A 16637-nucleotide genomic window follows, 5' to 3' on the forward strand; every position below is an offset into this window, starting at 1 on the left:
GCTCGATATCCGTCAATATTTTGTAACTTGTCCCGAATGCGTCATATAAGGTAGTTTTTTCGTCATTGTCATATGTCTATACCTCTTTTGGTAGTTTTTTCCGTAATTGTCATAGACAGTTACCATATGTCGGTACTTTTCGTATGCAATTGACGATTGTACCCTCAAATCATTTCTCATTCAAACAAACTTCTAGCATCAAAATGACGTAAATGCCCCCAGCTAATAGGATACAGTAGGAAGTTTTTCTAAAAGAAGGGCGTGGAATTATCATATGTAAATTATTTTTTGAGAACAATCAATTTATATTGTGGCCCATTAAATGGACGGTTTGGATCATCCTGTGATACAGGGCGTACGATTCTTTTGAAAAATACTTGATTGTACGGATTTACACCATAGGTTGTATGCCAAACATTATTTCCATAGGATGATCCCAACACAGTTACGAGGTTTCCAAAATATGTCATTTATCTATGGATTGTAGGGATGCGATCATCATTTGGGAATGATCAAATGGACGGTTTGGATCATCCTATGGTGTAGGCCATAAAATATTCACTCCAATTTTTGATAGGTAAGTTGGGGTTTTGTGGGGACCCCTACCAGCTTATTAAAAAATAGTTCACTACATGGGCTTACACCATATATATTGTAACAAGAATTTTGTGACAAAGCTTGCAAACCAAAAACATATTTCTTACACTCCCTATTAAAAAATAAGTATTGTATAACTTACACCATAGGATGATCCAAACCGTCCAATTGATGGGCCACGTCATAAATAGGATGTTCCCAAAAAACACATTTCCATGCGATGATCCTAGCCCTGCAATCTATAGAGGAACGCCATATTTAGGAAACATTTATTGATTGGAGGGTTGTAATTATCCTATGGAAAAGAATTTTGGCACACAACCTACCTACATTGTGGCCCATCAAATGGACGGTTTGGATCATCCTACGATGTAAGCCATACAGTACTTTTTGAAAAACAATACTCATTATAAGGACTTACACTATATATAAGAACTCTCATAATCACATCATTTACCTCTAAATCATAGGGAAACGGGTCAAACGGGCAGGGTCAAAGTGACGTGGAAAATTTTACGGGTCATTGGGAACCCGCACCGGCCCTCACGGGCCGGGTCAGCCTACGGGTCAACCAGATTTTTGACGTATGTTTTTAAGATATTTTTTTTTTTTTTGTATAGGGATTTGGTAGCTACCTTCGCCCAGCGTACCTGGCTGCTTGTCGCCCATCTTTTGCTGCAAAGATTGGTAGAAGTACGATTTGTGCAAAGGTGTGTCAGGTGGCTAGCAATAAATAATAATTATGAGGGTACCAAGTTTTAAATGAAAAATTATGGGAAAATGGATGCAAAGCTGAAAAATTATGAAAAAAATACCGAACTAAGGTACTAAGAATATGACAATAATGGAACAAAAAAGTCATAAAAGGAGACTGCTGGCGTCTTTTTTTGTCTCTCATGTGCAGGCATCTGACAAGTGGAAATGACGAAAAAGAAGTAGTGAAGCAGGACATATACGAGAGTTTCACGGAAATTAAGCCGGGACGCATAAGGCAATAGCAGGAAAGAAGCAGACGATTTTTCAGGGATTTTGATTTTCCCCCTTTAGTGGGGTTTGCTGGCAAAAGTCTAGCTTGTGACCGACTGAAAACTTGCTAACAAAATGTTATCAATTTCAATCATTCCTTCTATTTTACTTAGGTTTTTCTCTGAGTAGTGGAGTCTTTTGTATGGATTTGATCCCACTGAACATTCTCTCTTCATAAAGCCTTTTTCATTTTGCATGAAAAACCTTCATTATTTCGTGCTTTGAACATCAATTACTCATCTGGGTCATGCTCAGAATCCTTACTTTCTCCGTTTTACGGTATAATTTTTCTAGGGTTTTTCTGATACCGAACAGTTGCCTAGGGTTTGATCACGAAATTTAAATTTTCACTGTTTAGCGCTTATCCTCGTCAAAATCGTAAACATCCATATGGGTTATGATCCAAATTCAATATTTGTTACTATTTGTGTAGATTTTTCTAGGGTTTATATTATCTTTGCATATTGTTAAGTCAACCCAATTCATTAAAACCTTATGTTTCCAAGTCTGTTAGTTGCATTAAGTTTAGGGGTTTTCTAACACTTGTTTCGTTTTTGTGGAGACCACTAAGAAATTTAACTTCTTTATAAGTTTTCCTCTCCCAATTCTCGTAAAGGTAGCAAATTTCCATCTGGGTCGTGATCAAAATCCTCTGTTTCTAACTCTGTTTAGGTTTTTTTTTTGCTGAAGTCCTTAAAATCATAAGTTTCCAAGTGTCTCTTAGTTGATTTAAATTTAGGGTTTTCTCAATAATTGTTTCATTTTCAGGGAGACCGCCGAGAAATCGAACTTCTTTATCTGTTTTCCTCTTCCAATTCTCGTAAAGGCTTCAAATTTCCATCTGGGTCATGATCAAAATCCTCTGTTTCTCAATCTCTGTCTAGAATTTTGCTAAAGTTCTTTCCTTTGATGATTGCCAATTCGATAATGGACGACGGAGAACTCGATTCCTTAAACCAAGAGGTGTTTTCATGTCTAGACACGGGCGATGAGCTTCCAACAAGTTGTCCATGGGACAGCTTCTTTGATTTCCATGACGATATCATAAAGGATACCCAATGTACGCACACTCACACTTGCAATCCGCCGGGTCCCGATTCTTCCCACACCCACATTTGCCAACATGTCCACACCCAACACACCAAGATCCTTTCTGACGACACATCTGACTCTGTTGAGAAAATCTCAAAGAAACGCCCCTTGGGAAATCGTGAAGCTGTTCGCAAATATCGTGAGAAGAAGAAGGCCCGTGCCGCCTCTTTAGAGGACGAGGTTATCAGATTGAAGGCCATTAATCAACAGCTGATGAAGAGATTGCAGGGTCAATCTGTTCTTGAAGCGGAGATAGTGAGGCTGAAATGTTTGCTTGTTGATATTAGAGGGAGAATTGAAGGGGAAATTGGATCTTTTCCTTATCAGAAATCGGGGAAGGGAGGAAATGGGAGTTTAAATCCAACTCACCCAAACTTTTCTGGGTCTTATATGTTGAATCCATGTGATTTGAATGGCCGAGAGTTTGGGGTTTGTGAAATTGGGGGTGATCAATCTATCGAGAGTCCAAATTCGGGATCAAAGGAGTTTGTGGCTTGTGGGAATGGGACTGTGGTGCCCACTAGCATGAGTAAGAAAAAAAGTGAGACTTTACGCAACTCTCTTCTTTTCATTTTTGAGTTTCTGTTGCGTCTATTTTTTTTAGTGGTAGACTGGTGGTAGCAGTCAACTCAGCACTATATGACATAATTTATTGGAGAATGATTTTTCAGTTTAATGCTTTCTGCTTTTGGTTCTTTAGCTTGAAAGTATGTGGTGTTATTTCTTGATCATGAATTATCTTCGTCTTGCGACTCGTGCAGTTGTACCTATGGTTGTTTGGGTAGAAAATCATAACCAATCATTAGGTTGGATCAAATTGAATTGTGGGCAGAATCATGAATCATAAGAATATGTTGAAATTATTTAAAAATATTAATAGTAAAAAATAAGGAAAATGAAAACAATCCAAAAAAATGAAATATAAGAAGCGATTATGAAAAATAAATCATTTGAAAGTCCGCCATCTTCCAATCATTTCGTGGAAATTATTTGGAATGACTTTGAATGGAAATTGACCAATGATCATTTCACAAGTTTACATCATAATCGTACATATATGAATCATGATATATTCTTCAAAATTATGATATTATTTACCTGTAAAGTGCTTCTACCAACGACCAGAGAACCATGAGGTGCGCAAAAAAGTTAATAAGCATGCATTATGTTTAGGAAAGTAGGAGAATTGAATTGACTCTGGAAAGCTCTACGAAAAACGGATTTGGACTCTGACAAGCAGTTGCAGAAAAACCCAGTTTCCGAGTGCTCCAAAACCTTCAACTGTGAATTGACTCTGGAAAGCTCTACGAAAAACGGATTTGGACTCTGACAAGCAGTTGCAGAAAAACCCAGTTTCCAAGTGCTCCAAAACCTTCAACTCTCTCTCTCTCTCTCTCTCTCTCTCTCTCTCACACACACACACACACACACACAATCTAGCGAAAGGGGTGTGACTGGCAACAATAGGGTTAAGATGCTCATATATAAGCTTTAAATAAAAAAATAAAAAAAGAAGAAACCTGCCGAAAGCATTGGAAACACCACGTAGATTTCTGCATTTCAACAAAATCTTAGGATTCTGCTTGATTCTATGATTCAATCCTTAAAATTAAAATCATATTTTAGTGAAATTGAAATAAAGTAAAGAAATAAAGAAACAAACAATTGGGACTGGGATAAATGGATCTATTTATCCCCGATCAAATTATATTCCGTCCTACACAAATATGATGTGATTATGTTGCACCTGCAATTCTACTGTCAAATCCAATTTGACTTTAGGCTGAATTGAAGATGGAATGATACAGTTCTATAGTTTGAACCATAGTTACCAGGGTGGAAACGGAAACGGGAAAAGAAACGTGAAATGGAAACGGAAAACACATGAAAAAAAATATAGGGGAAACGAGAAACGTGAAACAATAGAAAATGGTACGAAAAACGTCTTAGGAAATGATTTGTTTTTTCCAAAATGATTTTCGTAAGTTCCACACATGTTTCCTACACGTTTCATATGCGTTTTCTACGAGTGTTGCATACGTTTATCACGTGCTTACACATTATTTACATAAGTTTTCCATATGTTTCCCATGTGTTTCAGAAATATTTCTCCAATTTTGTATCATATTTTGGAAACCTTTCGGAAACGTGTTTCCTTCATTTTAGGGGAAACGAGTTTCCCAACCGCGAGAAACACATTTTAGGGGAAACGGGTTTCCCACCCGCCCAAGGAGTTTCCAGCAACTATGGTTTGAACCCCAATTCTACCAACCATGGTTCTGTTGTTTCTTGATCTAGAGCTTGTAGTAGTTTGGATACTTAAATTTGTTTCCCACTTAGGACATTTTCTATGGAGAGTTTTTTCTTCATTTTTTTTACATTTGAGGCACTTCTTTATTGATATACTCTCTTCCCCTTCACATTTTAGGCCCTGTTTGTTTTGGATTTTGAGAACCGATTGCGAGTCCAAAACTGAGATTATTGGACTCAAAATTAAGGCCCTGTTCGTTTAAGATTATGACAACTGATTGTGAGTGCCAAACCTATTATTGGACTCAAAACTGCATTTAAAATTGAGTCCAATAATCGGTTTAGAACTAACAATTAGTTGTCATAATCTGAAACGAACAGGGTCTAAATCAGTTTTGGACTCACAATTGGTTCTCAAAATCCAAATCAAACAGGGCCCTGCTTGTTTTAGATTATGGCATCCGATTGTGGAGTCTCCAACTGCTTATTGGATGGGAAATTAAACTAAATTTAAGTCCAATAATTGGTCGGGGACTCCGCAATCGGTTGTCATAATCTAAAACAAACAGTCCCTTAGTATTTATTATTATTCTTGGTGAAGGACCTTTTTGCATTCATTGAAAAAAAGAAGACCCTTGCATCAAATTTAGGGCCTGCCCAAAATTGACTGAAGCTAGGGTTGTTTTAGCTGTAAATGGCTCTCTTTGTTTGGTTGACTATGTGACATGGTTTCGCATGTGGTTGAGATGAAAACCCCCACTTTGCATGTAAGTTGGAGCGAGTTGGATAGCTCCATCCTTGAACTTCAAGCTCCCAAAAGCATCTTACTAATCATACTGCATCTTTGTTGGTGCCTTGGTGGTACTTTACAATGCCGAATTGCTTCTTGATCACAATTCTGTTGACCCTTTAATTGATGTTCTGTCAGTTCTTATCATGGTAAAAAAACCAATAACATTTTTATCCTGTATGCATTTTCTTTATCATGGGCCTTCTTTAACTTTGATAATTGTTTGATCCCTTGATCTTTTTTTATTGTTGTTATATTTTTTTTTTTGAAAGGGATTTTTGTTATATTGATTATTATTGTGTCTCTTTGTCAGGAGCTCCAGAAGCAACAGAGGGTTGATGAACTATTATGATGGACTATTAAAGTGAGATGGCTTGAGGGTACATCATTGGTCAATAAGTAGTTTAGTAGCACAGTTTTTGCATATACCCAAATATATTTCGTGTTGTTTGGGAGGACTCGATAATTTTCCTTGTTATAAGCTAATCCTCAGCGACATTATTTATTTTCCCCTTATAGTTGCTTTTGTTGGTTCTGTTCTCTTTGGATATTATGTAAACCAGGAAGCTTGATGGATCTGTTCAGTTCTTTAGTTAGTTCACCTGGCAATTGAACTGGTGTGGACCTTGTGGTTTGTATATAAAAGGGTGGTCTTTTCAACCACAGATCTTTCTTTTTTTTTGTCAATAAATGGATTAAACCTTCCCGGTTCTGTTCAGCAATCTACATTTCCCGTGCTAGTTTCTATTTATGTAAACCAGGAAGCTTGATCGAACTATTTTGTTCTTTATCTAGTTCACCTGGCAAATGAACAAGTGTGGACCTTGTGGCCTGTATTTCGAAGGATGATCTTTTCAACCACTAATCTTCTTTTTTTCCCAATAAATGGATTGCACTTTCTCTGTTTTGTTCTGCAATCTAAATTGCCCGTGCTACTTTCTTTATACTGGTAAAGTTTTACATCTCTACATTTTTGTTGGTTTGGTTTGTATGCTACAGTGTTAAGCATCTTGGTGCTTGCTACAGGTTTAATAGGAATCTGTTGAGTCCTGCTTTATGGAAATGTTTGTTACTTGTCTGTCTTCGATTCTTTTGTCCAGTAAGTGCTGATTCTGAAGCAAAAATGGAGATGCACACATTAAATATAGGATGCAATGGCCACTTTAGCTTTTGAACCTACAAACTGCTTCGTATTCTCATTCGTTCACGCAAGAGCGCACCATATTCTTCTTCAAATGTTTACAATTTCTTTGTGTTCTTTGGTAAACGTTTGCTGTTTTTGAATCTTCAAAACGTCTTTCCCTTAGAGGTTCGTGTTTTGTACTACCCCTCTTTCTCTGTCTTCTCTACCAGCCCGCCTCTTCCTTTTGGGACTTAAAAAAGAAAGGATAGTTGAAAATGCCTAAATCCCTTCTAATGTCTAAGTGAAGTGTGCAAGCACTGGCAAGGAGCATGATTTTAAATTTTCATAGAAACCGATGCAAAGGATTGAAATATTTCTATTTTCATGACCATCGAACTGTATATTGAAACTGAAATGCATATCAAAACTAAAATCATCAATGTATTAGTGGTATATTATATTAGTGTATGTTACATAATTATATTTATATGAATTGAAGTAAAATATTGTGTATATATTATGTATAAATATTTATATAAATTACATGTGAAATGTGATATGCAAGGATGTCATTATGTGTTTGATGTTGCTAAACCATTATGATGTTTTGTTTTGCTTATGTGATAGTTTTCAAGTGCTTTTGTGTTTATTCAAGCATTTTTAGAAGTTTCATCTTAAAATTCTATCATTTGTATATGTTTTTATACGTTTTCCTGATTTTATAAAAATTTCACCTAATTTTTTTAACCGAAATTAAAATGTTTCTATTTCCGTGGCAACCGAAATAGAAATTCTGTAGCCTTAGTAAAGAACACCATAGGTGAAGCGATACAACAAATGGAGCAATGGCTAATGATTTTTATTTATTTTTTTATTTTTTTATGTTCTCCATTTTATTTTTATTTTTTTAAGGGAACTCTCTAGATGGAATTGTGTTTTGAGGTTTTCATTCCTTCATATGACTTATCACCAAAGTGGATGGAGAGGGAAAGGATAGTGGGGATTACTTGTAGGTAGCTTTAGTTTCCTCTGCGAAGTTCTTTAGAAGGATAGAGCAAAGGGTGTTCGATTGCACTGGCACATAATGAGATCTCACACAGATTTATTGGGGATTGGTTTTACATAAATTCTCTTCTTTTCACCCTGTTTATTCTTTCTACTCTTCGTCTCTCTCAATTCTTATAAGCTATTATTGGACTCAAAATTAAACAAAAATTTGAGTCACATTTGTTGGATCGAAATACTATTAAACATTGCCTGTAGATTTGTTGATTTGAGTAAGGCCACCTAAATACTACTGAGAACACCGTGACTGGATTATTCTAGTCCCTTCATCCTTCGAGCCTTGTTTAGGATTCTAACAAGAAAAGCTATATCCTAACTCGTGCATATTTGCTGAGCCAAACGCAATTGGTTAAGACTTTATGCTTCAATCTTGAGGTCGGAGATTCAATCCCAACTCATCTTTAGTTCTCTCTCATTGCTTGATAAACTAAAGCTGCATGGAAAAAAATTTCATGGCTGCCAAACATTGCCTAATGCCCTACTTGGATTGCAGGATTTTTCTGGAAAAGGTCATTCCGTACACCTTGTAAGTTTCTTTGCTCTCTCTCTCTCTCTCTCAATATTTTCTCCTATGAACAATGTTTCTTAGGTTTACTAAATTTCATCAGCAGAAGAAAGTGCAAAACCTTGTCTGTTTCAGTTCTATATATGCATTTGGGCTTGAATAGAATCACTACAACTAGAGTTTTTATTGGCTCTAGCAGCCCATATTCTCAACAAAAATCAGAATAACCTTATACCCAACTGTGGAATTAAACTGCAAATTACGTTTTAATATATACTCACATTGGGGGTGCAACTGTTGTCTTTTGATATTGTACTTTACCCATAAACTAGAGTGAAAAGACCCCAGATTGCAATTTGTGTGTACATCCATAAAAACCCCAGATGGAATTCATTAGGTGTGCATTAAGAATTCCATCATATGCTACATCCCCATCCAAATTTTAGGTAAAATCATAGTTACCCGAAAATTCCTAGTTAGATGGGACGCTCGCTTTCCCATAAGGTCACTTCGAAAGCGAAGATCTTTTACGCATTTACTATTGAGAGTATACTTCCTATTTAGGTGATTATTTTTCTTAAAGACTCATTTTAAGATTCAAATGGAACTTACGTGCATTTTTTTCCAAAAGTTTACATGAAATCTACTTGAATACAATACTTGAAACTATATAAATGCCTAAACTTGTAATTTTAATCAACCGCAAAGTCTTCTTAACCACTCGCAATTCTTATCTACACTAATCCTTTTTCCCTAACCAATAGAACCCTACCCTTTCTCTAGACTTCGTGTTCGTTTCCAATGAGGCTTATTACGTGTTTCATATTGACTTTTAGCAACACGTTCTAAACATTTCTTCTTTACTTTCTTTAGAACTTTTCACTTCCCGCATTTTCTCTTTTCTAAACCCTTTGCTTCCTGCATGGCTTCTCGCACTCACTTCCTACTCTCTCAACTGTGGGTAAAATAGCCTTTCAACATTACTGTCTGTCCTAAGCAGCTTCTCGGTTCTGAAATCTTGCACAGAACACTTGGTTAGGAACATGGAAAACAATTTAAGTGGGAAGGCTCTTCGCTCTATCAGATTAATTGACACAGTACCTAAGATGAAAGCCTGCATGGGTGTGATCTGTCAATAGTACAGATGTTAAGGCTACTAGTCAATGGTAGTAAGGAAGTAGAGGCATGTTACGAACCGATTCGGGTTCGTAACGGATTTAATCTGCTTAGAGGGAAGATCAGCCTCTTGATCCACTTCGAGGGAATGATCAGTCCTCCTTTGTGCACAAGACACACTTTCTCAAACAAGTTTTCTTCATTGATTTAAGAAAGGAAGCGTACATATTATTTATAGAAAACCCCTAATCTAGATAACCCTAATCTTTAAGAGTCCTACGCATATCAAACAACTAAGAAAGCAATCTCTAAGAACAACAAAATCAAAACTAATTTATTTTACTCCAAGTGGACCCATAAAGCACGTAACAAGGCACTCCAGCCATGATTGGAAACATATGCATCAAGATAACTGTTTTTTCATGGGTAATTGAGTCTTAGGGATTACAGATGTGAAATTTGGAAAAGCAAATGAATAAGATGTTTCCCAGGACTTTAATATTAATGGTAATAGGGTTATCAGTGTCAGGATGAATGTGTATCATTGGAGAAGCTTGATAACCTGTTCTAGCAGTTTCTGTCTCCTTTTTCTGAAGTCTCTTCAGGCATGTAACTCTGCCACCCACCTTGTAGTAATGACACAAGCTGTAAGTCTGTAACATATCTGTTCGTTCAGAGCTTAATCTAATCAATGTTTGATTCTTGTTATGAGGAGAATATAAACCATTATCCTTAAGTCCATGGGGCTAAGATTCTCGACCCAACAATGTATTGTAATTTGAGGAACATTCTATGGCGAAGAATGCTTTCAAAACCGAGCAAGAGAAAATTTATACTCTGACTCCCAGCCATAAATACTTCAGATTGGAGATTCTGATAGCAGCCTTTAAAAGAAAGCACAATAAAAAAAGGAATGACAGGAAGGATTCTCTCTCTCTCTCTCTCTCTCTCTCTCTCTCTCTCTCTCTATATATATATATATATATATATATATATATATATATATATATATCATGACAATTCTAGAGGGAGGGTTTTAGGAGTAGATTGAAGGACTGATGTGGATTCTAGAAGACTAACTGGATGAAGGCTATGCAATAGGGTTAAGAGAACCATGAACAAACACAGTCTGAGGCCGAGATATCAATCTTAAGTACTGCCTAAGTATTCAGATATGGTCTAACCATTGTATCTCTCTCAGATTTTAATCTAAGGCTTCTGATAGATTGAAAACATAGTGGTTTAAATTTGGGGTTGATAGGTTCAATCGATCACAAGGTTAGATAATTTTTCAACCACTTGGAATATAGTCCTGCAATTCACAGTCTTCAAAGTTTGAGAAACATAAACAAAGGATTGAAAAGGAGCTGGGAATAGAGTGGAAAAACAAGATTATGTTGGCTGATCTTGAAACGAGAAGAGAAATAAGAGAAATAGTGTATTTACCATAGAAAAATTGGTTCAACAAGTAAATAACTCATTGGCTACACATCAATAACCCATGGTATCACATCAATGGGTCCCAAAGGCCTCACACCTATGGGGATCAAGATATCACAACTTGAATTAGAAATCACTTCCACAAAAAATTGCTCTTAGCAGTAATGATATTTTTTTAATAACTCACCATATTCCTCAAAGTCTGCTTCTATTCCTTACAATTTATTGACTCCCCTGACTTATAAGAGTTTCCAAATTCCAAAGTATTCGTGAAGCCCTCCTCCTAATTAGGAATCCCAAAGATCCTACAACTACCCTCATTGCCCATCAAATATAAATTACCTTTATGAGACTCACTAAAATAGAAACTACTACAAAGACTCAGACTCAATTAAAACAATAGTACTCAAGAATAGAAACTCCTATAACTTAGACTCCTATCCTATCACAAAATAGAACCAAACAATCAAGAAGTTTCTTAATACAATTTCAATCAACTAAATTTGAAACTAAATCTTTAAGGACTCTCCTTTAACGGTTCCAACTAACTCCAAATCTTCGACCAAACCAAATGCAGCCCCCCACCCTCCATCTTGGAAACCCAAATAAAGGGAAACCCCATTGGCAAAAGTTTGACCACGGTCGAACTTGTAGGAAATGACAATTTACCCCTAGGATGAATTCGTGTTTACTCCATTCTTCTCATAGGGTTCTAGTGGTGGCATGTGACATATTTGGAACTTTACAGATGTATCTCATCCGTTATTGAAACTTTTTGCACAAGAAGTATATTTTTCATCATCCCAATATCCCTATGATCAATTCTAATATATTCTATTGTTCCCTTTTTTTACATATCACATCTATGTTTAAAAAGTTTTATATTCTTAAAGCTACATTTTAGTAATAAATATGAAATGGCTGAACTTTCAAGTTGGAATATCCTTAGGCTGTGTTGAACCAAATCAATTTCCTTATTTTAGAACCATGCTTCATATCGAAAATTGACGACCAATATTGAAATTGCTGAAGATCTATATTACTTCCTCAAAGTTCTCCTTGCTGTAATTTTCAATCTTGTGTTATGATATGATAGGGCATCATCATAGTGTTTTTGGAACTTGGAGAATTGTGATCTGGTGCAACAAGCATTGTTGAACTGGTAGAAGTTCAATGCAATGTTTCAAAACACGGATGAGAATTTGCCCAAGGTAAAAGGGGGTCGGCTTGAGAGGGTTAATAATAGACGTGGCTAAATTTTGATTAACATGGGTTGAGTCAAATGAGTTTTTATTGATTTGGTAGGGAAAAACTCGGAATCAGCCTGAGGTAACATCAAGTCGACGATTGACTTGGGGATTTTTAAACAGTTGTTTGATTTTCTGCAATGGTCTTGAGGCTCCTAATCAGTCAAAACAAATTAATTCTCTCTTCATCATTTTGTTTATCTGAGTCCTATGTGATGTACAACTTCCCAGTTAGATTATGATCATAGGAAGAAGATTGATCGAAGCTCTGATTTTAATCACAAGAAGTAGATTGATCACAACCCATATTTTATCCAGATTTTAACTATGGATTGGAGCCAAAGCGTGGTCCACGGTGGGGTGAAAAAACCACCGTTTGTGACCAAGAGTGAAGCCCAGTTCTGACACAGATGGGGCCCACTTCAATTTACGCCACTTTGATGTAAATGGAACTTAAATGAATTAGAATAAATGAGAGCCCACGACACCTCAGGTCACTGTTCTTAACACTTGTCACATGGTTTTGTATGAAGCTTTAAGTGAGGCTATTTTTTTTTTTTTTTTTCAAAAGTAGGGGGAGGGGGATTAGTTTAGGGTTTTAAATCTTTCTTGGTTCTTTCCTTTTCTCTACATATATGTGATTAAGTTTAGTTTTTTGGGACAATTTTGCATCTTTATACAAAAGGAGTTAAGGGTCTGGTGCCTATTTTTCCGTTCGTGAGATTTTCTTGGGGAAGAAAACTCCAAGATTGCGAAGAATTCCCAGTCAATATTGGTAGGATTTTTGTGGGTTTGATCTACATCTGTAAATTAATCTGGATTAGATCTATTTTCTGCTACAATTTTCATTCCTTTGGATTGGTTATTAATTGAAGGTTAGTTATTGAAATTTCTGCAGTTATTTAACTTCACAGTTAATTCTAGATTTGAAGTATCTTGTTGATATCTATAACCAAGAGCTTCCCATCGACTCTTGGATTTCTTTTGTTATATGTTGCATCATAAATTGGTACCAGAGTATCAATTGTAGATTTTCTCTATTTCATTTGGTATTAGAGCGTCAATCATAAATTTGGTCTACATCACTATGTTAGATGATCTTGTGGGAAGGCGCTATGACTGGATCGCTGATGGTACTTGCATGCTTTCTTGGATCATGAGCTGTGAGCACTATTGGCTCATTTTCTTTCTCCTTTTGAATGATTGCATTGTTGACTCCTCTGTCCACTACTCCTGACATATTGTGTAACTATTGTTGTTTGGCATCATTTGGTTCATCTCTGGTTGCAACAAATGTTACTCGTCTTCAACAAGGACTTGGAAATAGTGTTTATTATGATTGAAAGTTGCATTGGTCGTAAATATAAGAAAAATGAGCTGATGTTGTTCTTGTGAGAAGGGTTTCAGGAAGATTGATGACTTTTAGGGTTTATGTTAATTATCAATAAACGAGGACAAACTCTATCTGTAAATATAGCTATACAATTTTGGATTTTAATCATGATGAAGGTGATTCGCAAGTTGGTTCTCGTTGAGACTTGGCATTGCATTGAGAAGCCTGTTTTGACATATATCTCCCTGCTCTTCAATAAACTATTATCGCAAAAATCGGTGAACACAACTAACTATCATTAGCAATTTTATCTTTGGTCAAGAACAAGCAACAGATGGAATACTACGAAAGAGGAAAGGTCCCTAATAAAAAAGAAGTAATTTTTTAATTGGCACATACTAAACCACCCATAAGAACCATGTTCTAGGTTTTTTAATTAGGGAGTATCCAACATTGTTTTCCGTAGAACGAATAATTCATCTGCTCCTAGAATGACTAATGCTTTCAATTAGGCTTGGGTGATTAAATGGAATATGCCTTCATGAAAGTGAGTTTTGAAACCTTTTTTTTTTCACCTCAAATGAGACAACCCAGGGTGATGAACCAATGGTGTTAAAACCGGAATGTTCTGCACATAGTGTATTTTTTAGTAGGTTTACTTAGATTTTGGTAATTTCCCCTCTAGTTATGGCCATTCACTAGATTCAGAATACTAACTTCATAACTGTACCATTAAAAAAAATAAAATAAAAATTATAACAGTACAGACTTATCTTCGTTGTGCATCACCAGCATTGCTTCTACAGTTCATGTTTTATTCATCTTTGGAAGCAAACTGACAATTAGGGATTGAAGCCCATCTTGCAGAATTTAGACTGCTTATGTTCTCTGTTGGGGACATCCACAAATCTTTAGAAAGCCCATCAGTGCATGATTGGATGTATCAAATTGGCTATCTATTAATTCATTGATGTTAATGTCTGTTTCAACTTTCTGAGTCCTTCAGCAAAGACACCATTTTTTATGTTATTTTTGGATGCTTATGCAGGTTCTTCACTGTACAATGGAGGATAAAGTTCATGATGATGCTGTCCCTTCTAAACCCAGAGTTAAAGCAACACTCCAACTTGGCTCGGAAGTGTTTTCGGTTAATGCAACAGATGGCATCCTCTCTGGACAGTTGGCTACAATGAAAGAAGAGTGTATGGGCATTCTAAAATATTTCATAACCAAACATAATGTTCCCAATGATGTCCCTGATGAAATTATGGAGGACTCTTCTGATGACGAAAGTTCAGTAATGGAAAAGCCGCCTGAAAAAAAGAAACGAAAATGACCGACAAAAGGTGAAAGGATATAAAACGAGTTGGGAATCATTTTTTACTTGATTGAAATCCATTTCAAGTATATTATTGTTGTGGCCTTGTTGGTTTGTGACAGGAGAACTTATGTGACTTTCAAGGCAACTCGCCATCAGGTAGCTCTCTCACTTTTTAGTTTACCATTTTTTTCTCTTCTTGATAGAAACTAGTGCTGAAAACACTAAACCTCTTGTATTGCTGCTGTTATTAGACTCTAATCCAATATAGTTTAATCTAATTTGTTTAACATTCGATATTAGTATTATGTCTTACATACGTGGCAAACCCAGATTGACTTTACTATAGGACTTAATACTGTTGGTAATAGAATACTTAATTAAGCCATGAATAGAATTATGGGCCCTGGGAGATTAGCCACCATCATTAATTACTGACTTAATTAACGGGTGCCCTGGGAGATTAGTCCCCATCGTTAATTAGTGACTTAATGAATGGGTAGCATGTATTATTGGATCTAATCACATTTTGCAAGTAGCAAATGAGGTAGCAGATGCTCTAGCTAGAGGTGTATTTAGACAAGGATCATGCATCGGGTGATCTCTATTTTGTATTTCTAGTTTTGTTCTTGATGGAGAAAGATTGCCAAGTCTGTTAGCTCTCCTTGTTGGGGCTTATGTGATCATTTGGTGTCTGAAATGGAGGTTTATGTGAACCTTTTTTGTGTGGCTATGGACTAGCTTGTAATGATTCACTATAATTAGCATTCCTCACCTAGGTTTTCACTCTTCATGTGTTTTAAAGATTGATATTGCACTAACCACAAGTAGTAGAAAGGAAATAAGGTCAGGCAGCAGTGCAGCCAAATGGAATGGATGGTGAATTGTAGACAAATCTTTAGAATAGAGCGTTTAGCTCTGCAATTTAAGATCCATTTTCTCTCTATCTATATACCAGTGTAGAGCAAAAAGGTGTGGTCTAATTCCAACGGTTAAGGTGGGAGGGAGTAAAAAAGGTATGGACTAATTCAAAAGCTACCCTCCTGCAAGGATTCAAATTAAAGAGGCAGCCATAGGGTGTGATTCTTTGGAAGCTCATTTTGCTGGACATTTTTGGGTCTTATGGAAGCAGAGGAATGATCTCACTTTCAAGAAGGATGTCAAAACGCCACATTCATATCCTCTAAGAATATTTAGGCCCTTTTCATTTGAGATTATGACAACCGATGGTGAGCCCCCTAACCGATTATTGGACTCAAATTACATTAATTTTTAGTCCAATAATCAGTTTGGGGCCTCACCATCAGTTATCATAATCTCAAATGAACAGTGCCTAAGTTATATTTTGGGCTAGGATTCTTTCTTGCTTTAAGAAGTTTTTAGCTACTGATATAAGATGTCGTTGGAGGGAGGTTTGCAAGAGTATAGATTGAGAGGTCATTAGTATCCTCATATGGACTCCTACGTATGCTTGGTTGAAACTTAACTTTGATGGCTCTAGCTTGGGCAACCCTGTCCCGGATGGAATTGGACTTCTTAGAGATTGGGGTTGAAGACTCTAACAGGGTGGGAGCAAGAACTATTCTTCAGGGCATCATATCAACGGCTATAAGAGATCTGGATAATCTTATTGTGGAGGGCGGTATCATATGGTTGGATGGGAGGCAGACCCAATAGGCTGGCCCCACCTTAGATCATCTGTATCCCAACCATCAGGAGGATGGGTTTCATCTAA

At 36.4% G+C, this 16637-nt stretch overlaps 1 protein-coding gene across 6 annotated transcripts; it reads left to right on the forward strand.

Moving 5' to 3' along the window:
- The first annotated feature begins 1574 nt into the window (after window positions 1–1574).
- Window positions 1575–15204, forward strand: LOC143864173 (basic leucine zipper 23-like). 6 transcript variants are annotated; one of them, XR_013241114.1, is made up of 5 exons: window positions 1577–3256; window positions 6069–6135; window positions 8437–8469; window positions 14633–14930; window positions 15025–15204. XR_013241114.1 is itself a non-coding variant. In XM_077375047.1 (3 exons), exons 1-2 carry the CDS (start codon window positions 2533–2535, stop codon window positions 6092–6094), a joined length of 750 nt encoding a protein of 249 aa, XP_077231162.1. In that variant the 5' UTR covers window positions 1575–2532; the 3' UTR covers window positions 6095–6119; window positions 14633–15204. The 6 variants fall into 6 exon arrangements, 3 of the variants coding, with proteins under 3 accessions (XP_077231162.1, XP_077231161.1, XP_077231160.1); XR_013241115.1 differs by having other exon boundaries at window positions 1575–3256; window positions 6069–6119; window positions 14633–15204; XR_013241113.1 differs by having other exon boundaries at window positions 14633–15204.
- The last annotated feature ends 1433 nt before the right edge of the window (window positions 15205–16637 follow it).

Source organism: Tasmannia lanceolata, unplaced genomic scaffold, assembly GCF_043159265.1.
Source record: "Tasmannia lanceolata isolate RefF3 unplaced genomic scaffold, GAP_Taslan_0.1 ptg000048l, whole genome shotgun sequence".
Classification (NCBI taxonomy): Eukaryota; Viridiplantae; Streptophyta; class Magnoliopsida; order Canellales; family Winteraceae; genus Tasmannia; species Tasmannia lanceolata.

Coding starts and splice junctions, on each gene's coding strand:
- LOC143864173 (XM_077375047.1), top strand. CDS start 2,533: ATGATTGCCAATTCGATAATGGACGACGGAGAACTCGATTCCTTAAAC. Junction 3,257..6,068: donor TAGCATGAGTAAGAAAAAAA/GTGAGACTTTAC, acceptor TCTCTTTGTCAG/GAGCTCCAGAAGCAACAGAG.